Source organism: Peromyscus leucopus, chromosome 1, assembly GCF_004664715.2.
Source record: "Peromyscus leucopus breed LL Stock chromosome 1, UCI_PerLeu_2.1, whole genome shotgun sequence".
Classification (NCBI taxonomy): domain Eukaryota; kingdom Metazoa; phylum Chordata; class Mammalia; order Rodentia; family Cricetidae; genus Peromyscus; species Peromyscus leucopus.
In genome coordinates, this window is record NC_051063.1 from 51252629 (window position 1) to 51278527 (window position 25899).

General features: G+C 47.9%; 1 protein-coding gene across 5 annotated transcripts; it reads left to right on the forward strand.

The window, feature by feature from the left end:
• The first annotated feature begins 7488 nt into the window (after nucleotides 1–7488).
• On the forward strand, nucleotides 7489–21118 carry LOC114708147 (stearoyl-CoA desaturase 2-like). 5 transcript variants are annotated; one of them, XM_037207161.1, is made up of 8 exons: nucleotides 7489–7526; nucleotides 8772–8920; nucleotides 9465–9637; nucleotides 12077–12368; nucleotides 15341–15471; nucleotides 16915–17120; nucleotides 18012–18244; nucleotides 20768–21118. In XM_037207161.1, exons 4-8 carry the CDS (start codon nucleotides 12092–12094, stop codon nucleotides 20965–20967), a joined length of 1047 nt encoding a protein of 348 aa, XP_037063056.1. In that variant the 5' UTR covers nucleotides 7489–7526; nucleotides 8772–8920; nucleotides 9465–9637; nucleotides 12077–12091; the 3' UTR covers nucleotides 20968–21118. The 5 variants fall into 5 exon arrangements, with proteins under 5 accessions (XP_037063056.1, XP_037063067.1, XP_037063063.1 ...); XM_037207172.1 differs by having other exon boundaries at nucleotides 8803–8920; XM_037207168.1 differs by lacking the exon at nucleotides 7489–7526 and adding an exon at nucleotides 7629–7735.
• The last annotated feature ends 4781 nt before the right edge of the window (nucleotides 21119–25899 follow it).

The window sequence follows — 25899 nt, forward strand, 5'->3', positions numbered from 1 at the left end:
TACTTTTCTGTCTTAGTCTTCTGTTCCCGGGGCCTTTCATTGCTTAGTCCCTTCTCACGCCCTCCTTACTTCATTGCCTTCCAGGGAAGTGCAATTGGGCAGTAGGTTAGAGGAGACCTTTGAGAGTTCAGCAATGTTTTAAATTACAGGACTCCACGGGTAGCATTCTTACTTTGATCTCTCTTGAGCTTCAAGGTAGACGTCTCGAGCTAAAACTCCAGCCAGGTCCTCCTGGACATTGTCTGTTAACTACCATCAGGCCATGGGAAAGATGAAAACAGGCGCGCGCGCGCACACACACACACACACACACACACACACACCACCACCACCACCAACAACAACAACAACAAAGACCGAAAAAAAAAAATCCAGCCTTTCCTTGGCACAGGGCTTGCATTTTGTTAAACTATCAGGGGAGAGAGTCAGCAGGCTGGCTATGATCCTTAAGTGGGAATGGTGTTCCATGGAAGGAGTATGAAGTTCTTTCTGTGACTGGACCCAGCTGCTTCCCACGCAGACATGGAGCCCCTCCACACAGCATCCTTCCTTTCTGTCCTGAGCCCCAGAGCTTGGCAAGGTAATTTTTCCCATTTCAAGACAGAGATGGAGAGGTTGAGGATGGTGTTGGTAGGCAGCAGCCCATAAATAACTTTCTGGGGAAAACTGTTTGGATAGAAGACTTTCTGAGTGGGTGACTCCATGTCCTTCTGAAACAGTCTCCAAGCTGGGTCTCTTTAGTAGTCCAAGTTGCTGCTTAGATTGATAAATTCCAGGCATCCCTCCACAGCATTTTGCTCCTTGCTTCATTCCTTCCTGTTAAATTTTATGTTCATGACTAACCTAGGTCAGTGAATATTTGTTGCATATAATTAGTTTAATGAAACAGCTGGAAGATGCTAAGCAGGCTGCTGGGGGTGGGGGGGATGCCCATCAACAACAGTCTTCCTCAACTGTGGACCCTGTATTCAACAAAATGACTGGCCAGGCAAATGTGCTCACCAGTACAATAGCAGTGAGTGTGTTGGGGGTAAACCAACTGTTTCCTGTGTAGATTTGAGACCCACTCATTGGAAGGGAATTTACCATCAAAAAGCCTGTGGCTGGGGTCCAGAGAGATGGTTCAGCAGGCAAAGGGTCTTGCTGTGAAAGCTTGATGAGCTAAGGTCAATTCCAGAGACCATGTAAAAAGCTGAACATAGTAAGTTTCTGTAATTCCAGAACTCCTAGAGAGAGATGGGGGACACAGAAAGGAGAATTCCCTAGAGGTTTGCCAGCCAGCTAGCTGGGAGTAGCTTGGCGAGAAAGACCCTGCCTCAAAAACAAGGTGGAAGAACTGGCTCCCAAAAGTTGTCCTGTGACCTACATGTGCACCCCACACATATACATATCATACACACACAAATAATGATAGCAATTTTTTAATTAATTTTTTAAAGCCTGTAGCTGCTGTAGAGTTGATAGGCTCTTGCAGGCCGCAAGAATATATTATAGAGATTCAGCTTGAAAAGACCAAGCAGATGCCATAACAGACTGCTCAGTCTTCTCTCAGAGATCAGGCCTCAATTTCAGTTTCCTGAGATTTAAGCAAGCAGTTTCTGGGAGGTCATGAACAAAAGACATAGTCCTTGCAGTAGCTCCCTTTCTGCACGTACTCTGCTCAAAGTTCAACCAGATGTTTACTGTCTGGGACCCCTCACCAACTTAGAGTTATGTGCATGAGTCAAGGACAGAGCCTAGACCACTGAGCCAGGCCCCACAGTCAGTACATGCTAGGCCAGCCAGGCCCCATGGCAGCTCAAGGACAAAGCCTGGGACTTGTGCCAGACTGCCCCCAAAATGATAATTGTAACCCCAACCAGTAAATTCAAAGGTTACATACCATCACCCAATTAAAAGAAAACAGAGATCTTCAAAAATAAAAATAAACCAATCCGAGTTACACCCGTGCAACCCCCCCCCACCCCCCTGAAGGGCTTGTGGTTTTTGCCTTTAAATAGCTAGCCTCAGAAAGAAAGAGTAACTCCTCCCTGCCTCAATGTACTGGGTGTAGGAATGAGTTTCCTGTCTAGACTTGTATCTATAGAATAAATCTTGCTGTTGCATTCTGGACATCCACGGTCTTTGGTGGTCTCTTTGGGGGTCATGATCTCTGGCATAACAAGCTGTGTATTAATGCTATACTTTGACTGGCCAACGGTCTGTCAAAATGCAAGCCATTTATTATGAATATTCGGTGTTATCCAGACTTTGATATTTCAGCTGTCTTCTGCTATGAAATTCTTGCATGGCTAAATATTTTCAGACCATTTGGCTAACAGTTCAGTTCCCCAGACCTGCTGGAGCCAGTACTTGGATAAAGTCATGAAGGCAAAGACAAGCTGGGGAGACACATATGTAGCATGAATCTTAAAAGTTCTTATTAATAAAACAAATCCAAGGCCAGTTATTGGGGTGAACACTGGAAGGTCAGAGAGACAGAGCAAGCCACAGCCACCTCATCTGGCCAACTTCTCAGCTGATCTTGTTTCCTCAGACTGGAAGCTTCTGTGTCCTCATTCCAATGGCTCTCAGCTGAACTGCTGCTCAAAAGTCTGAATGCTTAACCAGGCCAAATGCTTCTAGTTTCTGGTCCTCACGCCTTATATACCTTTCTGCTTTCTACCACCACTCCCTGGGATTAAAGGCTCCCTTTCTGGGATTAAAGACATGTGTCACCATGCCTGGCTGTTTCCAATGTGGCCTTGAACTCACAGAGATCCAGAGGGATTTTCTACCTCTGGAGTGCTAGGATTAAAGGTGTGAGTGCCACCATTTTCTAGCCTTTGTATCTAGTGGCTGTTCTGTCTCTGACCCCAGATAAGTTTATTAGGGTGCACAATATTTTGGGGAATACAATACAACCACACACATAGTTTTGTTTTTTATGCAAATGAAGCTCAGACCATCTCCTTGCCTTGAGGCCTAGTGGCTCTCCAGAGCAACTGACTGAGAACAAAAGAGGCTTTTACATATCAAGTTGGAAGGTAGGATGGAGGAACATTCCTGAGGAGGCAGAGAAAGAGTGGCCAGGGAAAGGAGGACAGGCATTTTCTGTAGGAACAGACTGAATGGCTTGACGAGAGAAAAGAGAGGAAGACAGAGGCTCTGTAGAGGGTAATCAGATCTCTGCTAGAGTTTTCTGAAGTGACAGGAGTAGAGAGTAGTGGAAATGGAGAATGAGGAAATGAGGACGAAGATGAGGCTAGAAGCAGAGGAGTTTAGTTGTTAGCAGGACTATGAGCTAGGGAACTGGACAGAACTGAAGCTATGTAGACTGGATTTCATCCCAGAGAAATAAAGGAGATGGATAAGAGCTTGGTGTATTTAGAGTTATTCCTGCCCTGAGTGCCTGACAGAGCTGTAGCTGTATTGATAGAATTTGATAGAGGAATAAAGTTAACACACATACGAATATAGTGTACATAGATTTTTTTCCCTCAGATAAACCACACTGGATGTAGCAAAATCCCCAGGTCCCCTGGGTATTCAATAATAGGTCTTAGTAAGGAAGCTACTATTACTGTTTTCCTAAGTGGACATAATGTGTCCATCAAATAACCTTCTGAACAACTATGTTTTTGCTCAGCTTTGGTCAGAGAAGGTTCTTTTTTGTAGTGGTCAGCACTACCTTCAGAGACTCACAGTTTGTCTAAGGACTGCGAATATGTGACTGAGTGCTCAGTCCTGAATGCAACATCCATACCAACTTTCCCAAAGTTCAGGGGATATCATGGAAGAAGCAGCATTAGAGCCTGAGAGAAGAGCCCGAGAGAAGGGCTGTGATGGAATAGAACACTGCCTTCCAGGCAGGGCATGGCCTTTGCACTCTTGAACTTACCTGCAAACCATCTAAGATTGGGCCTGCCACCATCATGTCATGCCTAGTAGTGGGGCTCATGAGAGAGAGCGATAGCTTTTCCTTCCTCCCTCCCTCCCTCCTTCCCTCCCTCTCCTTCCCTCCTTTCCTCCTCCCTCCCTCCCTTCCTCAATCCCTCCCTCTCTCTCTCTTTCTTGGTGTAACCACTTCTGTAAACAAATCTGTTCCCATGGTCATGTAAGTAATTCTAATGAAACCTGTTGACTATATAAAAATAAAAATTAAGTGAAAAGACATGAAAATAGAAGAGAGGACTGGAGAGATGGCGGATGTTAAGAGAGTGCTTGAGAACTCTGCCCTTCCACAGGACCTAGGTTCCATTCTCAGCACCCGCATGGCAGCTCATACTGTCTGTAACTTCAGTCCCAGGGGGTCTGGTGCCCTCTTCTAGCCACTCTGGGTACCGCACAAATGTATATGAACATATATGCAAGCAAAGCACCATATATATACATACAGAGACCCACTGTCTTTGCCTCCCCAGTACTTGGATTCATTAGAGTAGCTTAACATTAAACCACAGCTGAGTTTTTAACAGACACTTGCTTCACTCTTTTCTAACAACAGTCCACCCTATTACGTCCTCAGCTCCACAAGGGCACTTTCCCCTGCTAGAAAGTCTCCTTGTGACTGGACAGTCAGTGCACGATGAAATGAAAACATCTCGGGGTGTCTGGTTGGAACATGGTAAATGTCACATGAGTATGAGGTCACGTGAGTGTAAGTCCAGTTTGTGACCTATATTAATTTCCTATGATGCAGCAGACTTATTTTGCTCACTGAATTTGGCGCAGGGGATTCCAATAATAATCACAAGGCACAAGAAACGGAGTGTGTGCCTTGGAGTTGTTGGATACAAAAAGAACTTCCTCCTTGGGGCACTCAGCTCTGTCCCACCCTACTACACCCCCACCCCCATTCCACGCCCCTGTATCCAAACTAGAAAGGAGCAGGTGGTCTGTGCTGATTCCTGGTATGTCTGGACCACGTGAGGACCTGCTCAAAAAACCCAAAGGGGTATTCATTCTGGGCCTCTTCTAGTAATATTTAGGATCAGGAAAAGGAAAGAGAGTTCTTTTATAATGCCAGCAGAGGGCGCAAGAAGGCTCATAGCACCTCTTATTTCTTAGCAAATTCTACCTAGATGACCTAGATGACATCCCCACACACAAGCTTTTTTCTTGGTATAGCCATTTAAAATGATGTGGTTTTCCCCAACAAAGAATTAGCCATTTTAACATGGACAATTATACAGACTAGAATCACACCCCACACCACACTAGTCCTGGTATGGTTGAGTTTTCAGGCAATCAACTGGTCTGGATACACTGGTGGGTACAGTCAGTGATCGGTTGATACTCAGGTCAGAAACATGCCCTGTTGGGCTCCTAGGAATTGTATCTTGGCAAGTTTCTTTCCTCCATCCTCCTTAAGACTTTGGTACAAGTTTTTACGGTAACTGTAAACCATTTAATTTTCATCTAAAGTAAAAATGAGGGGGCTAGAGAGATGGCTCAGTGGTTAAGTGCACTGGCTGTTCTTCCAGAAGTCCTGAGTCAAGTCTCAGCACCCACATGGTGGCTCATAGCCATATATAGCAGGATCTGATGCCCTCTCTGGCATAGGTTATACATGCAGATAGAGCACTCACATACATTAAACAAATAAATAAACCTTAAAAAATAAAAACAAAGTAAAAACGAGAAAAATTAAAGCAAATGATTCTATGGTATTTTGTACACTCACACTATTGTGGAGCCAACACACTTAGTTTCAAAACATTTCCCTCACTCCAAAGAGACACTACACCACCTCAACCCTTATTCTCCTCTTGCACCTCCCAAGCTCAGTCCCCATCCCTGGCAACAACCAACTGCTCTTTTTCTCTTGGTTTACTATTTTTCACAGAAATAGAATCTGGCTTTCTTCTTTCGGCATGATTTGTGCATCTGTCGACAGCGTAGCACATCAGTACTTGATTCCTTTCCTTTTTCAATAGCATTCCATTGTATGTGACTAGAACAATCTCTTTATCCATTTCCTCAGTGTGGCCTAAGCCAGACTAGCTGGCCCGAGAACTCCTGTGCATTCATCTGCCTCTCCCTCCCCCATCTCACTGTAAGAGCCCTGAGATTACAGATGTGCACCACCACATCTGGCTTTCCCTGGGTTCCGGGATTTGAAGTTGGGACCTCAAGCCTGTCTGGCAAGGGCTTTATCCACTGAGCCACCTCCCCAGCACAGCTGGTTTTTTATCCTGGGGAGCAGTCTCCTTCCCCCAGTTAACTTATTTCACAGCGAAATTTGCATACATTCTAGCTTCCGTCTCTTCGTTTTCTAAAGACTGTAAGATGTACAGCCACAGTGGGAAGGAAAGCAGATCCCCAGACTTTTGGTCAAACTGTAAACAGGTCCATTTTCCTTTCCCAACATCTATGTCCTAATTCCGTGGAAACACAGGTGTATCCGTTTTTTCTCCTGGCCGTTAATAAAACACCGGACAAAGGCAACTTAAGGAAGGGCCGATTCCTTTGGACTCCCGTGGGAAGAAGGCATCTCAGGGAGGTGCCCCAGCTCCCTCGGCCGGCCGGAGCATCAGGTGATATTGTGTCAGTCAGTAGTCAGGAAACGCTCGTGCCCAGCTCCCTGCGACCTCCCTTTACCTTTTTTTTTTTTTTAATTCAGCATGTGTCAAGATGCTACCCCCATTCAGGGTAGCTCTCCCCCTCCTCAGTCAGCCCATTCAGACACACTCAAGAAGCATACCTCTTTGGTGAGTCTCAGTCCAGTCTAGCTGACAATTAAAATTAATCACAATGAGAAAACTGAGGTGGCAAGTTTTTTGGCCCTGTGTGCCTGGTAATACTACTATGAACAGTGTGCGCAATTACTGGAGTACTTGCTTCCAACTGACTGGGGTAACAGGAGGGGAGCTGTGTGTTCTTGCGGTAATTCTTCAACCCTTCTCGGGTTACCAACCTGATTTCCACCCCCACCAGCAGTGTTTAAGCGCACCCCGGACTTTTGACTCTGCATGATCGAAACTGTCCCTGGACGGGTCTCCAGACTCCTTACCCACGACGCACAGGCTAGGAGAAGTCGCCTAGCCGTTTCCTGTTTAAGGCTGTTTACAAAAGATCCTCCAGAGTCACTAAAGGCACACTCGCCACATCCACTCGTGGACCTCCATAAACTTCTTTCCTAGAGACCTCCGCTCGGCCTCGCACAGAACCCCACTTAACTCCTGCAAAGCTGGGGCCTGGGGCACAAGGCAGCAGCTGTGCTCAAACGCTTCGGCCTTGCTGGTCGCGGGCTGCTCTGGCACAGCCCCGTCCCGCTCCCATGCCCTGTCGCTGCCCAGGCAGGCCAGCCCGTCCCGAGCCTCACGCGGAAGGAGACAAAGGGAGAGGCGTGCCGCCCCTCCCGGGGTTACTCTCGGTCAGCGCCCGCCCCCGGGTTACTCGCGTTCACTCGGCCCACAGCGCCTGACCCCGCGCAGCCAATCAGCAGCCGCGCTGCGGCTCGGCCGGCGTCCGCTCCAATCAGGAGGCGCCGCCCCTGCGGTTTGCCCCGCGAAGTGGCCACCGCGGATGGAGGCCAGGCAGAGGTGAAGTGGCCACCGCGGATGGAGGCCAGGCAGAGGTGAAGTGGCCACCCCAGATGGAGGCCAGGCAGAGGTGGAGTGGCCACCGCGGATGGAGGCCAGGCAGAGGTGAAGTGGCCACCGCGGATGGAGGCCAGGCAGAGGTGAAGTGGCCACCCCGGATGGAGGCCAGGCAGAGGTGGAGTGGCCACCGCGGATGGAGGCTAGCAGAGGTGCCTGGGAATGCTGCTTCTCCCCGGCTGTGGGAGAGAAACGCGGAGCAGTGGGCTCCCTACCGCAAGCCATCATGAGGCATAGGGCATCAGGGTTGGGGTTCAGGAGCTTGGGCATCAACCTACATTTCTGAACTCCTCCTCCTACCGTAAACTGGCCGGTGTGACTACCGTGGCCAAGCTGTTTGATAACGCCACTTGACACTTTACAACGGAAGTATGCGTTAGCCACCTCAGAGGGTGAGGCTTCAACAAAGTGAATCTCACAGAGATCATTCAATATCTGCTCTCTATTCTTAATCCTTAGCCTGCCTACTCCTTCAGCCTGCTGCCGGGTATAAACGCCTGTCTGTGCTTCCTGTTTCTTTTACACAAACACTTCAGAATTTACAGAGGGCACTAGGAATCTCTCAAAAGTCCCGGTATGAGCCGGGCGTGGTGGTGCATGCCTTTAATCCCAACACTCAGGAAGCAGGGGTAGGTGGATCTCCGAGTTCGAGGCCAGCCTGTTCTGCAGAGCGAGTTCCAGGAGAGCCAGAGCTACACAGAGGAACCCTGTCTGGAAAAAACAAACAAACAAACAAACAGTCCCAGTATGTTCTGAGGGCACAGATAGAGGTAGTGGACCCAGGGAGAACCAATGCCCATTGATTCCTGGCAGAGTCCTTACCCTGCAGAGCCCGCCCATTAACTAAGTACGGGGTGTGCGTGCACACAGGTCAGAGTATGTGTGTGGATATAGTGCTGCAGAGTGAGGATAGCATTCAGAGTTGGTGGGAAGGCCAGTGCCATAATTCTTCCCTGAGCTAGGAGCTTTCCTCTATAGACGAGGGCTATGGAGCCCTCGGTTCAAAACTCATCGCCATGTCTTCCCTCTCACGTTCCTGAGAGAACAGGTGGCTGGGTGGTGTTGAGAGTGGTCATTGCCACCATGGCTTTCCCGTTCTCCCCTGTGTAATGTCCCCAATGCCCAGCCATTCACCCTGTGCCTGGGTTTCCCAGGGCTTGTATTGCTGAACTAGATACTGTTTTCCAGAATGAAATCGCAAGTGTTCCCATGCCCACAGGAGAGGCCCAGTGGCCAGTGGAAGGAGACAAGGAGGAGAATAAAAAGGCAAGGAGAGAAAAGAGGTGGTAGAAGAGGGGACAGAAGACGGAGCTGAGCCCGTGACAATGGTTGATAAGGTAACATCAAGTCATCTTTGACCAACGAGGAGGCCAGAATTGACAAATGTATTATTAACTTTTTAAAAATTATTTTATTTTATTTTATGTGTATGGGGGTTTGCCTATATGTATGTCTGTGCACCACTTGAGTGTCTAGTGCCCTCAGAGGCCAGAAGAGGGTGTAGAGTCCTCTGTAGCTGGAGTTACAAATGGTCATGCGCCGCCATGTGGGTGTTGGGAATTGAACCTGGGATCTCTGGAAGAGCAGCCAGTGCTCACAATCATTGAGCCATCTCTTCAGCCCCATTTAACATCTTCTCATGGGAAAAGGCAGGGACAGGATTTGGGGTGATATTATGTTAAGATCACAAGGATGTATGCAACATCGTCCTGCTTGGATTTGGCCAGTGCCTGGATATTTTGTTCCCTCCATTCTTCTCACCTCATCTCTGCCTGGGGCTGCGTAGGCCAGCTACCTCTGCACACCTTGCCCCTTTTGGCAGGGGACAAAGGCGTATGAGGAAATAAAGCACTCAGCCACCCAATGCCTTTAAATCCACAGCTCTGGGCAACAGCCCACACAGTGAAGCAGAGCCTGGACAGCCACTGTATATATACACGACGGAACACAGTTCCAAGTTCAGCACCTGATTTGTTACACAGCCCCACGCTCTGAAGCAGAAGTCTAGCTTCAGTCCTGGAAGTGCTCAATTCTAGCCTGTGGTCTCAGCTCTGGTAAGTTCTGGGCATCTGGGGGCCAGCATACTTGCAAAAGGAGAAGGGGATTTTCTAAGCAGTAACTCCCTGTCAGTGTACATAGGCTTAAAAAACATGGGACCCCCTAGTAAACTAGTGGCTAAGCTCCCAGTAAGACTTGACATGCTGCTTAGCCGAGGTCCCTATGAAACAAATCACCTAAAATTGGATAGGCCAATGGCCATAGCAATGACTGGGTTTGATGGGACAGCAATATTTGATTCTAAAATTAACTGTACAGCAGTATCTTGTGAAGTAAAGAGGTAGGCACAGCAAGGAGACGGCCAAAGGTGAGAGGTGCATTGTGGTAAGGAGTTTTGTTCCAACAGTTTTGAGACCATCTGTCCACAACACAAACTCGCCACCTCTTTGTTTTGCTGCATAATTAGAATGTCTCTGCTTATGTGTGAGATATTTTGGTGAATACCGTGTGCAGTCCACACATCAGGCAGGACAGCATCATCTAGTTCTAGCTTGGGGGCTTCAGGACCCCATTAGTTCTTATTCTTAGTGGTTGGGTGGGACAACATGGAAATGGACACATCTGGAAATGTTTGGGACCCATAAGAAGAAATCAAAGATGAGGGATTCAATCTCATGACAAGAATGCTCTGAAGCCCACAGAAATCCACAAAGATACCCCCACAGAAGACTGCTGGCAGTGGCCAAGAGACAGCCGGGACTGACCTGCTCTGGTAATGGGATGGCCAGGCACCCTAATAGTTGTGCCAGAAACCCCATCCAAGGACTGAGGAATCTGGATGCAGACATCCACATCTGGGCCCCGGGTGGAGCCCCGGGAGTCTGGTTAGCGAGAAAGAGAAGGGTTTATATGAGCAAGAATTGATGAAACCAAGGTTGAATAAAGCACAGGGATAGATAGCCAAACGAATGGAAACACATGAACTATGAACCAAGGGCTGGGGGGCCCCCAACTGGATCAGGCCCTCTGAATGGGTGAGACAGTTGATTGGCTTGATCTGTTTGGGAGGCATCTAGGCAATGGCACCAGGTCCTGGGCTCATTGCATGAGTTGGCTGTTTGAAGCCTGGGACTTATGCAGGGACACTTGGCTCAATCTGGGACGAAGGGACTGGACCTACCTGGACTGAGTCTATCAGGTTGATCTCAGTCCTTGGGGGAGGCCTTGCTCTGGAGGAGATGAGAATGGGGGGGTGGGCTGGGGGGAAGGGGAGGGGGCAGGAGGGGGAGAGCAGGGGAATCTGTGGCTGTTGTGTGGAACTGAATGGTATTGTAAAATAAAATAATAATAATAATAAAAAGAATGCTCTGAAGCATGAAGCAAGACTTTCTCTGTCCCGCCAGCTCCCAGGTAATGACACGGAGACTTATTATTAATCATGACAGCTTGGCCTTAGCTCGGGCTTGTCCCACTAGCTCTATAACTTAAATTCACTCATTTATTTTAATCTACGTTCTGTCACGTGGCTCGTAACCTCATCTCTCCACCCTGCTCATGCTGCTTCCTCTGCGTCTGGCTGGTGACTCCACCTTTCTTCCTCTCCAATCCTCTCTGTCCCCAGAAGTCCCCCCGCCTTCCTGCCTAGCTACTGGCCATGCAGCTCTTTATTAAACCAATCACACTTCTTCACACAATGTAAAGGAATATTCTGCAACAGAAGCATAATTTTACTCTCTATAGCCAAATTCTTACCAAATGAGTTTAATATAACACAACTCTGAGATTTTTGTAATAAAGAAAAATAATTCAAAAAGATTAAAAGTTCATTTATAAATTTTTTCTTACTTGCATTCACTTAGTTAACTCATTGTTAACAATTTTTTTTAACTGTTCATGGAAAGGATGGCTACTCATCTTCCAAGTTGGGTTTTGTTGTTGTTTTGAGGGTGGGGGTAACATTGCAAAAACATCTGACTCCGTAGTTCAGGTTGGCCAGGAGCTCGCACATAGGCCATGCTGGCGGTGAGCTCACAGCCATCCTGCCTCTGACTCCATAGTGTAGAGATGACAGGTATACCCAACCACTCCAGACTTGAGTTATTTTATGACAGATCTGGAAATTAGGAAAATTTGGGTACAGGACGCAGTGGCACTCATCTGAAACCCTAATACTCTGGAGGCTGGGATAGTGCGATTCTAAGATGTAGGTCACCTAATCCAAGGCTTCATCCAAAACACAATAATAATTCCTTGAATCATACAAAGCATAAGGTAATTACAGTCACTTCCTCTGCTTTCTATTTCCATGACTAAGTTGTATCGAGCAAATTATTTTCACTGTGCAATCTGTTCTTAGTTGGATTCATAGTTTGACAGGACTTCTCTTCCAGCTAACCCTACTTAACCCGGGCACTGTACTCTACTCTGCCCTGACCTACACTGAAGAACACAGTTTCCCTTGCTGCCTACTGACTTTCCACTCCCTCTTCTTACAGATCTCCAGCTCCTACATGACCACCACGACCACCACCACCATCACAAAGCCTCTTTCTGGGGGGCTAGAGAACGAGGGGGAGAAATTAGAAAAGATTTTCCAACAATGGGCAGAAGACATCCGTCCTGAAATGAAAGAAGACATACATGACCCCAGCTACCAGGATGAAGAGGGGCCCCCGCCCAAGCTGGAGTACGTCTGGAGAAACATCATCCTCATGGCCCTGCTGCACTTGGGGGCCCTGTATGGGATCACACTGGTTCCCTCCTGCAAGGTCTACACCTGGATCTTCGGTGAGCAGCTCCTCTTGTCTTGGGCCAGTGCTCTTGGTCTCACCCTTTTCCTTAATGAGGTCTGCTCTGACCCAGGTCAGCAGCCATGTTCTGTATGGGATTCTCCATCCCTTTCCCTTTGGCTCCTGAGGGATTGACTGGGCTGGAAAAAGAGCCTAGTTGGATTGGGATGCAAGAGTATCCGTTCCGGGAGTCCCTTAACATGGATGCTGAGCCCATGGGCATGGTGGCTTGGAGGAATGGACATGAGACAAAGCAGCAACTGACCCTGAACAAGCTTTTCTGGGTGAATTCCTTGCTTGTCTGCCTGTCCTATCCCTGCCTGCCTGCCACAAGTAGGCCCTCCCCCAGGTACTGGGCTAGGGGCTTTATGGACTACACTTTGAACCCAGTAAGCACAAAGCAAATGAAGATTGTACAGGGAAAAACGGAAGAGGGTCATCCAGACAAGTCTTTGGACCTCACCCCTGTCCCGATGAGGCTTGCTTGCCTGGGAGGAAGATGAAGCAGGCTCCTATACAATGCAGATGCACAGTAGGCTCCCCTACTGTTTGTAGGTCTCCAGGGTGTGGCATAGGCCGGTCAGGATGTTCTTAGAATGAAATAAGATTGCAGAAGGGTTTCATGTTCCAGTCCCCATCCAGCTTCCTGCTGCTCATCTCATCTCTTCCAGTGCAATGGATGCTGCACGGTCTAACACACCTTCCCTGTCTCCAATACACAGTTCTTTGGCAGACATTATAACCCTTGATTAGCCCAATCTTCAGGCTGCTGTACTGAGAAAGACAGTGTGTCCCTGGCCTGCCTTAGCTCAGACCCTTGGGGCTTCATGGGCCTGGAGTTGATGGTAGTGCTGCCCCTGACATCTACAGATGTGCTTTGCAGGTGTTATCACTTGTGACCCCAGAAGCCTGAACAGGAAGAGTGAGCAGGACCTGTGTGGATGCAGGGCACTTGCTACTCTGGCAAGTTCTCCTCAGGAAGATGCTGGGATGTTGTCTAGAGCAGCCTCAGGTGTGGGTTTTTTTCTGGGCACTCTCTCTTAAAGAGTAGTGGTAGAAAGAGGCTAGTTGGCCAGATGTTAGCTGCATCTGGCCCAGTCCTTGTAGGTCTTACAAGTGGTGAGATCTGGACTCTGGAGCTTCATCTTGGAAATTTTCCAGATGTCTCAGGGAAATGCAACTGTGCACATTTCCTTCCTCAAGATCCTGTCCCAGTGTGGCCTAAAGCACCCTTTCAGGTCGGGAATAGCTTGTTCTCATCACATGGTGTCACACTCCCGTATATAGCAGGGTGGTTTATCTGTAGGGCAAGGATCATGGTCACTGAGGCAGCTGGGTGGTGTCTGTACTCTTCTCCTTCTGAGAACCCCAAACTTGAGTTGCAGCGTAATGGACACACAATGTGGGTAGCATTCCCTTATAGACTATAGACTCCCCTTCCACTTTGGGCCCTCCTTGTAGGCATCATTCAGTTCAATTCTGAGCTTGTCCAAACTGTCTGTTTGGCAGGCCTCAGTTGCTCATACAGGAATTGGAATGACATCCCAAAGCGAAGGCTGTGTTTGCTCTCTTTTTGGTATCTTTCCATTAGTAATCTGTTATTTTTTGGCTTCCGAAAAACATAGGGCCATTTATACAAAGTGTGGGGTCTCCGACCTTAAGGTTCTGTAGCCTTTGAGGAGCAGCCATTGTTTCCAGCTGGCCCTTAGAGTATTGTACATAGTTTTTTACCAAGGTCCCAGCTTTTATGTTAGTGCTACCAACCAGAGGAACAGATGGCTACACCCAGTGTCCCCTTCCCCGTCATGGATTATGCAATGCCTCTTGAGCTGTGGTCTTTGAGGTCAGTAGGGCAGGACAATGCTGGTATTCTCTGTTGTCCAGAAGTACATGCCAGAGCTGGAGCCAGAATAGACTGTTGTCAGAAACCCTAGCTGCAAACCATGGTTCCACTTTTACCAGTCTCGTGGGACTAGAAAAACATACCACTTACTCCATGCATTTCCTCAACTGTGAGGTCACGTTAGGAGCACCTACCCCCTTTAAGGGATACAGTGAATATAAGAATAGTAATATCCTTGGCGAAGCTTGAGCCTCTGTGCAAATGTGACTGTATACAGGGCTGCCTGTCCCTGATACAGCCACCCTTCCACTGCAGTAATGACATGCTATTGTACCGACTGTTATATAGTCCCAGCTCCGCATTGCATGTGTGTCCCTTGCCACTTGGGTCTCCTCTAATTTGGCAGTGCCCAGATTGATTTGGCTCATAAACACCTGTGTTTATGGTCCTAAGCACTGTGGGCACAGTTGATGGCCCTCAACACTTCAGAGAGAGTCAGCCGAAGATCAAAGGACCCAGGACCTGGCATAATGCTCCTGCAGGACAGTGACTGAAACCCTATTCCCTGACCTACTTCCTCAGTACCTAGACCTCCTTAGCTCATCTCCATTTTTAGGTGGACAGTCTGTGAGGGGATGGGATTCTCTTCAAGCGGTGAATGTTTTCAGCCTTAGAGAACAAAGCATCCCCGAGACAGAAACACCCCAATAGGACAGTGGCAAATAAACTTATAGGCCTTCAGCTAGTTACTGGCCGAAAGCATGGCACATGCTTGCTTATACCTCTCCTTTGTGTTATTTAGGCAGCTACAGCAGCTTGTGCACCTAAAGTTCTTGATGGTCTCTCTGCCCACATGCTGCCACTTGAGCAAATCAAGAAAGGCTCGGCTCTCCCTTTGTTCAGAGAGCTGCACCAGTCATGAATGAATGTCTTGCCTATATGTGGTTTGGATATGTCTCATTTCTACTGCTTTAGTGTCAAAGGATCCGCGTCTATTTATATCCCTAGGATTCAGGAGAAAACAGATCTCCATCCCAAGCCTTACAAAGACACGATGGAGCTCCGGAAAGGTGTCCTAACATTCTTAGCAGGCGAACTTTCCTGATTTCCACTGTCTTTTCCTGCAGTGTATGTATCATATATAGTTACTGGCCTGAGCATCACAGCCGGGGCGCATCGCCTGTGGAGCCACCGAACCTATAAAGCACGGCTGCCCCTGAGGCTCTTCCTCATCATAGCCAACACCATGGCTTTCCAGGTGAGAGTCTGGTTCTGCTCAGCACTGTGTGTCAGTCACTTCTACTGAGGATCCAGGGCAGACCAGAGGGAATCGGTGTCCTGAGGAGAGCCAACAGGGCAGCCATTGTCTCCCCTGGTCTTCTGTGGTCATCTAAAGTATGTGCTTAGTTCTGAGGTCCACAGAGCATGAGGTCCTTCTGAGTCACTGGGTAGGGAGACAGGAGGAAGGGGTCTCTAGTTACTACCGGGTCATTTTTGACCACATTCTTATGCTTTCACAGAGTGTGACTGACGTGGTCCTTCAGTCTAACAGGCCACCCTGCATAGTTAGGCACTGACCCCAGTTTCCTAGACCATCAATAAACAGTAAACGTACACTTTGTGATGCCTGTCTTGGGATCCCAGCACGATGGGAACGAAGATGAAGTGCTGCAGACCCAAGGGCTGTTGTTTCAGATAGTACACGCAAGCATGCCTAACGGTAGTGAGTCTGTTGCAGGCACTGTACGAGCGTTTGGCATAGATGCACTGGTTAAGTCTTCAGAATGTCTTAAGAGGTGGCTACTGTTATTATCCCTCATTTCAGATGAGGAAATTGGGTTAAGAAGTAGTCTCATAGACCTGCGCTGGGATACCACCCGTGGCTGCCATGCTGGCTAAGTCCGCTCCGGAGGCTGTTTGAGCATGAGTTCATAACCCAGAAGGGAGGGAGTTGGAGAAGGGAGTTTTTACCGGTTTTAGGTTACAGCAACTGGCAGTAGAGAGCTTGTCATCTGCGGGGAGGGCCTCAGTGTGGGGCTCATTGTGGGGTAAGGAGAAACCCGGAAACAACATTCATTTTCTTGCATGGTAAGATTGGAGGTTCCCAACCTATGTGTATAATAATCATCTCTGCCCTAGCAGTTTTACACCCTGAACACTCCTGCTCTCTGGGCAAAAGGGAAGAGGGTGGTATTATTGGTGCATAATTAAAGGGTTAGGAAGAGTCCCATGTAAGAGGTTCTTAGGAAAGGTGCCCAAGCTCCCAAGTTACATGCTGGTCTTGTTGCTAGTTGAGTAACCTGTCATTGTGGAAGTCTAAGAGAGAGCTTCCCCCCATCTGTATTCGCAGACCAACACGCCCGGCTCAAGGCCACCTGCTGCCTATTCCCCATCTTCAAGGACTAGGCCGTCCATTAGGATCCTGTCCAATGGTCTGCTGTTCTTTGCTAACGAAACTGAGGGCTGTCACCAACCTGCCTTCTTCTACCGCACAATCTCAGGAAGCGGCAGTGCTATTTCCTGAGTCTGAGACTATAAGTTGCTTTTCCACATAAGCGTCAGGGGCAAGTGTGCAGAAGAGGGGCTCCCCAAGTCCTCCTTGGAAGACAGTCCTGGAACTCTGTGAGACACCTAAGGCCCTTGCATTCCCCCAGGAGGGAATCTCTTCTCAGTACTGGGGTCCTCTTTCCTGTCCCTCCAGAATGATGTGTATGAATGGGCCCGAGATCACCGCGCCCACCACAAGTTCACAGAAACTCACGCCGACCCTCACGATTCCCGGCGTGGCTTTTTCTTCTCTCACGTGGGCTGGCTGCTTGTGCGCAAACACCCGGCTGTCAGAGAGAAAGGTGGAAAACTGGACATGTCTGACCTCAAAGCTGAGAAGCTGGTCATGTTCCAGAGGAGGTGAGTGAGGGTTGGGGGCGTGGAGCCCAGGGCACCTGGGGTTTAGAGACTCCACCTTTTCTCATATATAATGTGTAAATAAAAGCTGAGAGATTTCTGGGTTTGTATGTTTAAGACCCATTTTAATGGCTCAGAGACCATAACGATACTTCACTGTTTTGTGCAGTTCCATGCACTTTGAGCAATTTTCCTGAACACAATTAAATGCAATCTGACCTAACTATCACTGATCTAACTAGGTAGGCATAGACATAAAAGTGAATATAGCTGAGCCTTTCCCCTCAAGGAATTTCTAGCCTATTGAGGTTGAGAGACAAGGCAAGTATGAAATAATCATGATACAAGGCAGAATATGCAGACTATTAATCCTGCACTTGGGAGGCAGGAGGATCCCTGAGTTTGAGGCCAGCCTGGTCTACAGAGTGAGTTCCAGGACAGCCAGAGCTACATAGAGAAACCCTGTCTTGAAAAACAAACAAACAAAATGAATTCCAAGGCAGATGGACAAGAACCCAGACAGCAGAACTTGGCCAATGAGGTGATGAGGCTGTGATTTGACCCTGGTTTGTCTGATGAACATAGTTTTGTTCCTCTGAGGAAAGAATAATGGATTTCTTGTCCGGAAACAGGTGGTTCTATACTGGACGCACTGGCTTCCGGTGTTGTGGTCCTAGGAAAGTCATTCTGTGTCCACATTGCCTCATTTAAAAATGTGTAGAAGATCGTGTGTTCGAAAGATTATCCACCCCATTCTCTTCTGGGGGTTTCTGCCCTCGCCCTTCCCCTATACTCAGTGGGAGCAGGAAAAGCACAGGTACACTCTAGGAGTGGATGCTTAAGGTAGGTGTAAGAGTGACCTCTCCATACTCTGCGTGTGATCTCTCCACATAGGTACTACAAGCCCGGCCTCCTGCTCATGTGCTTCATCCTGCCCACACTGGTGCCCTGGTATTTCTGGGGAGAGACTTTTCAACACAGCTTTTATGTTGCCGCTTTACTGAGATATGCCTTGGTGCTCAATGCCACCTGGCTGGTGAACAGTGCTGCCCACCTCTATGGATATCGCCCTTATGACAAGAACATTGGAGCCAGACAAAATATGCTAACTTCTATGGGAGCCCTGGGTAAGTCAGCTGTCTGCAGCATGACCACATCCGTTGGTCTACTAGTTAGGATTCTCTGCTGTCTGAAAGACCAGATAAGATGTGTTTGTTTCTTGCGCACGCCTTTATCCAGCACTCGGAGCAGACCAGGAGATCTCTGTAGTTTAGCACTGGCTACAAATGAGTCCAGAAACGCAAAGTACACAGAGAAATGTCTCGAAAAAAAAAAAAAAAAAAAAAAAAAAAAAAAAAAAAAGATGTGTTTGTTTTAGTTCAGGATCTCTCACTCTGTAACCCAGGCTGGCCTGGAACCCACTCTGTAGCCCAGGTTGGCCTCCAGGTTGCAACAGTATCCCTGCCTCAGCCTCCAAAATGCTACAATTGCAGGTATGAGCCATTACATATGGCTCCTAACTTTGTTTTTAATGGTAAGTTGTGTCTCAGTTCTTCTATCTGAAACTAGGGTTTATTAACTGAGTAAGCCAGTCCGTTCTACATAGCAAGTTGCAGGCCAGCCAGGGCTACATAGTGAGTGAGACCCTGTCTCAAAGACAAAGAACAACGAAAAGCTAAACCAACTAGGTATTATATAAGAAACCCAACTGAAAGTCAGGCAACATGCCTACTATAAAAATGAAATGGTGGAGAGCACCAGGTTCCAAAATGGTCTCCAAATGCCGTGTCTATCAAGCGGCTTTTAAACAGGGTCTCACTGTGTAAGCCTGGCTGTCCTGGGATTTGCTACATAGACCAAACTGGCCTTGAGCGCACAGAGATTCACTTGGGTCAAGCTCCTCCGAGCGAGGATTAAAGGTGTGAGCCACTACACCCAGCCCACATCAGGCCCTTCTAAGTTTGCCCTTCCCCGTCTCCTCTGGTTGGCTAGGGCCTCGCTTGGGTTAGGAAATGAATAAACTAAACAGCAGGGTCAGCGGCACAGTCAGTGAAGCTCAGTGCTTGGCATTTGATCACGCTGCACAAAATGCATAGGAATTCTGACTTCGTTCACTCAACTCCAATCGCACTGTCCCAACTGTGTTTCCGCTCACCTGCCCTAGTTTTCTAAACCAGGTACTTTCTGCCTCTGAACATGCTCTCACTTTGATCCTCCTGAAATAAATTACTTTCACTCGACAGTTACTAGATTTTCATAGAATAATGTGGCCTGAGCTGTGCTCTGTTCTGTGACTGGAAATGAGGTGAGCTTCTTCAATTCATAGCCTCGTGACTAGCTGTCCAGAGAGGCTGCCAGCCTTCCTTCACGGTCATGGCTTATCTGGTCTTTTGTCTGCTTACCTCACCCTTGGTTCTTCTCCAGCTGTTTCCTGCCATGCTGGTTTTTTGGGTTTGGTTTTTGGTGGGTTTTTTTTTTCTTTTTGGCTTCTTGAATTACCTCCCCCACTGTCATATGCTCAAGTTATCTGAGAAAGTTGATCTCGGAAGATTTCTCTTTTGATGTCCCAGGTGTTACCCACAACCCTTGCCCCATTCTGTTTGAAATCTAACACTCGGTGCCTCCAATATAGAAGTTACAGTCCTTTGTTAGTAGCCCTAGCCAGGTGCTCTCCCACCCCCTGCCCAGTCTACACTGTGGACCACTCTGCATGCAGATAGAATGAATCTACAACCACCTGGAGCCCTGGTTAGAAGAAGTTCGGTGTCCCAAATCCCGTTACTTGCTTGTTTTCCGTATCACCGCTAATCTCTGTGGAGATACTCAGTTTCCAACTCTCTTATTAGTTGTTCTTTATGCGAACTTGGTGAAGTAGTGCTGTTCTTGTGGGACTCGGTCAGAAAGGAAGGCTCTGCCAGCAGCTGGCAGTCTGTACGGTTTTCATTTACCCGCCATAATAATTATCCTGAGTCTAAAGATGTGTGTTTTCTTTTCAAAGTGAATGCACATTTCAAGAGTTCCCAGAATATCCAGTTAGAAGGAATCACTAAGCATTTTCAGAGTGGTTCTGAATTCTTAGGACCGCCCTCACCCCAGATCAAAGGAGACAGCATCCCTCAGGGGACCGCCTGGAGCTGAGGGAACGCCAGTCCTGGCCTCCTTCCTTTGACTTTTGGCTGCTGTTGTCTTCTCTATGGGAACCTCCCACACTTGACAGGAAACACCAATAGCATGGAAAGCCTGAGCCTGCTTACCTCTGTTAGAAGCGTACAGAGCCTCCTCTCCCCTCCAGACCACATGCACGCAGACACAGAGCGGGGCCGTCTTGGCTCAGTATTTGTTTGCTCTGGATTTTTCCAAGGAGAACCATTTTCCCAGAAGAATCATCTTCCCTCATCCGGTTATCTCAAGAGAAACAGACTTCCAAAAAACAGCCCCACACACCATCAGTAAGTGAGACCGCACAATATATTTAAGATACTTCTGAGGTCACTTTTTTCCTCAGGGTAGAAGACACAGGGTCATCTATTCAGTTAACAGCAGCAGATTTCTCTGAGATTTCTCAAGGTAGCTTCTAGGTTAGAGGTGTGCTCAGAGCAGGAAGCAGCCATCACCGAGCCCCCTAACTGCTCTCCACGCTTCTGTTCCAGGCGAGGGCTTCCACAACTACCACCACGCCTTCCCCTACGACTACTCTGCCAGTGAGTACCGCTGGCACATCAACTTCACCACGTTCTTCATCGACTGCATGGCTGCCCTGGGCCTGGCTTATGACCGGAAGAGAGTGTCCAAGGCCGCTGTCTTGGCCAGGATTAAAAGAACTGGAGATGGGAGCCACAAGAGTGGCTGAGTTCCTGTTCCAAATGTCACCTGGGCAGAAGTTCAATGTTCTGCTGATGACTATAGAGAATGCTACAAGAATGCTAAAGATGACCTTAACCCACTGGGCAGTGGTGGCACACGCCTGTAATCCCAGCACTCGGGAGGCAGAGGCAGGCGGATCTCTGTGAGTTCAAGGCTAGCCTGGTCTACAGAGCTAGTTGCAAGACAGCCAGAACTACACAGAGAAACCTTGACTTGAAAAACAAACACAACAACAAAAAGATGACTTTTACCTACTCCTGTATAGCACTTTTTTCCCCCTGAGAGAGGGCTTCTCTGGGTAGCCCTGGCTATCTAGAACACACTCTGTAGACCAGGCTGGCCTTGAACTCAGAGATCACCTGCCTCTGCCTCCCAAGTGCTGGGACTAACGGTGTGCACCACACCACCACAGCCCCGCTGTGTACAGCACTCTTATAAAATGCTCAGGTATCAAAAGGCAATACCTCTCCTTCATGATGCTAAGCTGATACACTTGCCTTTTCATCCTATCCTTTCTCTGTATCTCCCTCATCTCTTACACAGTGGTGTTACTCATCAGTTCTTTCTTGTCTAGCATCCTTTGCATAGTCCAGTAGTCAAGTCTGCCTCAGAAAGCTTTCACTGAAGCGCCCTGTACTTCATGGTAGGTGGCTTAATCTGGAGATGCAATGAAGTCTGAGTAGGATATCTTTAATTGTCATGAATCTATGGTCTGCTAGATGAGAGAGGACAAGAACTTTACTTGACAGAGTGTGCAAAGCACGCAAATTGTAATGGGAAAGGATTACCATGCCAGGTATGGTTCTTAAGCAGGATTGGTGTTATGTGAAATGAGTTATAAGGAAGTCTTTCTGTGATCAGACTCAGCTGCTTTTCAAGCAGTGATGGAACACCCCTCCCAACATACACACAGCATCCTTCCTTTCTGTCCTGAGTCCCAGAGCTTGGCAATGTCAAAACATAGCCGTAAATCCAACATCTAAATATTATTTAGAGTAAGGATCTAAAACAAGCATTTATGTAGTAAGTGGTCTCAGCTGGGAATGGAGTTGGCTTTTCTGTTATAACAGGATCTCTTGTTTCATAGAACAAGAGGTATTCAGGTAGGCTGTGTCCAGAATGGGTGAGTAAGACATTCTTAGAGTTTTGAGCGGTCCCTGAGACGCTGCTCACCCAACTTCCTTCATTGCTCTGCTCTGTCATCTTTAGGTCGCTAGACCGCCTCTAATGCTTGTAAGATGGCTGTGGATTTATAAACTCCCTAAGCAAGAAAGGAGCAGGAAGAGAGTTGGGCTGACGAGGACAAGTGGTGACCTAATTATCTGATTGTGATTCTGAGTTTCTATCTTTGAAAGACGTTCATAAGGAGACAGGAGGAGACAGCAGAGGGAATATCTGCTCACCTGTTCCTCCCACTCCAAGGCAGTGATGGAGAGGTTGAGGGACAGTGTTGGTAGTTTCTCAGAAGTAACTTCCCGGAAGAAGGCTCTACAAGATACCCAGGGGATTGTCAGCTTCCTGAGTAGAGACTCTGTTCAACTGAAACAGTTTCAACGCCAGGTTCCTTTATTAGTCCAAATTGCTCTTGGGTTGATCAAATCTAGGCCTCTGCCTGCAATGTTATGCCTCTTCCCCCATAGTCCTTGCTCTGAACCATCCTGCCCTGCAGGACTGTCCTGGGGGCAGGGTAGGAACCTCTGACGCAGTCACTCTGCCTTCCTGGCTCTACCTTTCTGTTCTCCTGCTGCTCTGGTCTGTTCCTGGACTTGTCTCCTCTCCCCAGACAGGAAGCCTCTGGTGTGTACTCGGGACAGCCAGGGTCTGCATCCCAGCAGCCCCCCCCCCCACATACAACGCCAAGGAGCTGTTCCTTGTCGTCTTCAGCAGACAGAGCCGGTTGTCACCTTCCTAGGCCTCCAGACACTCTCCACGCCCACCTTTGGGGCTTCTAGCACCTTGATGACCCCAGACAAACTCTTTTCTGCAAAACTGTTCTAGAGAGAGTGCTGGCCCAGACAATTTCTCTCTCATCAGTCTTGACCAATGCAGATGCTGCTGATGTAGCTCTGAGCCAGCCCTGGAGCAGGCACCTGAAAGGTAGCAAGGACAACCTTGGCTTTGGTATGGCATTCTGTCCTCTGCATACTCTTCTCCCTACTTTGGATATGTTCTTTCTTCTTTTAAGACTTGTAGGATCACAGGGTTGAGGCTAGCCTCAACTACATTATGAGACCCTGCATCAAAAAGAAAGCAGAAGGAAGGGTAAGCCATAGGACGGAAGAAAACATGTGCAAACCATGTTTATCATAGGGGATGAGGCCTCAGAATACAAAAGGAACTCTTACACCTCAGCAATAAAAAGACAAATAGCTCAGTTCCAAACTAGCAAAACTGTGGTCCTCACATTTCCGCAAAGCAGAAACAGAGACAGTCGATAATTACATGAACAGGAGTTCTTTATCAGGAACCACCCAGGTAATACAACCCAGGAGCACAATGAGTTAGCACTCCACATCTGCTAGAATGGCTGTAATTACAATACTTAAAAAAATAGCAGAAAACAAATGTTGCTGAGGCTATGGAAAAATTGGAACCCATTGATGAGGGGCATCTAAGATGGCAGAGCTGCTCTGGGAAACACAGTGGCCATTCTTCAGAAAGTTGAAATGTAAGGTACTGTGTGGCCCAGTAATTCTACTCTTTGGTATACCCAAGTGAATGAAAACATACGTCCACAAAAACCCATGTACATAAATGTCCACTGCTGCACTGTGGAATTGCCCAGCACAAAAACAACACAAATATCCATCCAAAACTGAATAAACGATCTAATACATTCTTATGCTGGCATTTTATTCAGCCATAGAAAAGAATGAAGTCTTGATATATGACAGAAAGTGGACAGACTGGACAAAGACCATTCTGAGGCCAAGAAAAACCCCACAAAAGTCAGTATGTTATATAATTCCTTTTATATGAAATGTCCTGAATACACAAATGAAGAGTCAGTTACCAGACTGGAAGTAGCCACGGGCGATAGAACCACAACAACAGGAAGTGACGTTAGTAAGCATTGTTTTATGGGGACTGATGAAACCGTAAAAAGTTAAATCACTGTACTGGTTACCCAGCTCAATCACAAAGCCTGCATGAGGAAAAAGTATCCTGGACTTTTATTGTTGTTACCGTAACTTGTAGTTGAAACTCAAACCCAAATAAACTAATGAAGTGTTGGTTAAGTTCAAGTTTTTCATGAAGAGAAGCATGCTATATTCTCATTGCTGTGAAGAGTAAGTTCTTCAGTCTCTGACTTGCCGGGGAATCACGAGAAGAGCGAGACTCGGAGTTGAAAGCACTCCAGATTCCACCTTCCACATCAGTTAGAAGGCGTAGGCACTGCAAACACACAAACTCAAGTTTCTCAGGAGCAGGAGACTCACATTCGGAGTCCACCAGATGGAAGACACAATGGCGGTTTCTGGTTGGATGAGACAGGACAGCCGAGCACTCAACCTGACCTTGACTCCTAAGGGGCTGAGTCCCACTTCACCTCCCCGCCCTGACTCCCCCACGAGTTCTGCAGCTCTAGAACTTCAGCTTTGCTTCCTGGCTAACCTGGGCATGGCAGAAAGGGCACACCAGAGTCTGCAACTTCACCGTGATGCCCAGTGTCCCAGTGAGGTTCTCTGTTGCTACAGTGAAACACCGTGACCAAAAAGCTAGCTGAGGAGGAAGGGTTTTATTTGGCTTACACTTCCACACTGGAGTCCATCATCGAAGGACATCAGGGCAGGAACGCAAACACAGCAGAAACCTGGAGGCAGGAGCTGATGCAGAGGCCAGAGCGGAGTGCTGCTCACTGGCTTGCTCAGCCTGCTTTCTTCTAGAACCCAGGACCCACCAGCCCAGGAATGGCACCACCCACCGTGGGCTGGGCCCTCCCCCACCAATCACTAATTAAGAAAATGCTCTACAGGCCTGCTCACAGCCCAATTTTTTTAATGTATTTTTTTAGGTATGAGTGCTCTGTCTGCACATATGCCTGAATGCCAGAAGAAGGCATCAGATCCCATTACTGATGGTTGTGAACCACTATGTGGCTGCCTGGAACTGAACTCAGGTCCTCTGGAAGAACAGTCAGTGCTCTTAACCACTGAGTTCTCTCTCCAGCCCTACAGCCCACTGATGGAAGCATTTTCTTAATTGAGGTGCCCTCCTCTTAGATGACTTTAGCTTGTGTCAAGTTGACATAAAACTATCCAGCATACCCAGTTATATCCAAAGTCAAAGCCTGGTGGCATGGACCTCCTCTCAGGCTGGCAATGGCTGCACTTGTGCCCAGGACCCCAGCACAAGTTTCTATAATAACCCATCTTAACGTTCAGCACACCTGATTTCAGGCACCCCGCCTCAAACCACAGAAGCTAACCTGACATTGTTCTCTAGCTTTCCTACCATACTTTGACCTCCTGTACAGTTCTGGTGCTCTTCCCGTGCATCTTCATCTATTGGAAATGTCTCTTTGTGCCTATGATCAGTCCTCAGGGAAGTGAAGCAGAGACCTCATGACCTCTTTACATTATGTTTCCATGACAACCTACGGGAAATGCCACAAGGTCCAGTTCCACAACCGGTAGATCAATTTCTGGGGCATTAGCAAAGGGCTGACTCTTCAACACTGACCTTGGGGCAGATGCCACAGGCTCTCAGATCTAAAGAACTGAGACTCTGTTCTGGGATTGCTAGAGGCGGCTGACCCCACCCCACCCCTTCCACTGGGGACACTGGGGCTCCTCCCAGCTACAGAGAGCTCCTAAAGGAGCCGTGTGCTGCACTGACTCATGTTGGCTGTGGGCCCAGGGGAGGGCCTGGTGAGAAAGGACAGATGGGCCCTTTCCCTCCGGACCATGCCTCATAC

What these genes read in the sequence shown, in the direction of transcription:
- LOC114708147 (XM_037207161.1), top strand. Translation starts at nt 12,092, where the DNA reads ATGACCACCACGACCACCACCACCATCACAAAGCCTCTTTCTGGGGGG. An exon ending in GGTCTACACCTGGATCTTCG is followed by an intron (nt 12,369 to 15,340) that starts GTGAGCAGCTCC and finishes CTTTTCCTGCAG; the next exon opens with TGTATGTATCATATATAGTT. An exon ending in CTGGTCATGTTCCAGAGGAG is followed by an intron (nt 17,121 to 18,011) that starts GTGAGTGAGGGT and finishes CTCTCCACATAG; the next exon opens with GTACTACAAGCCCGGCCTCC.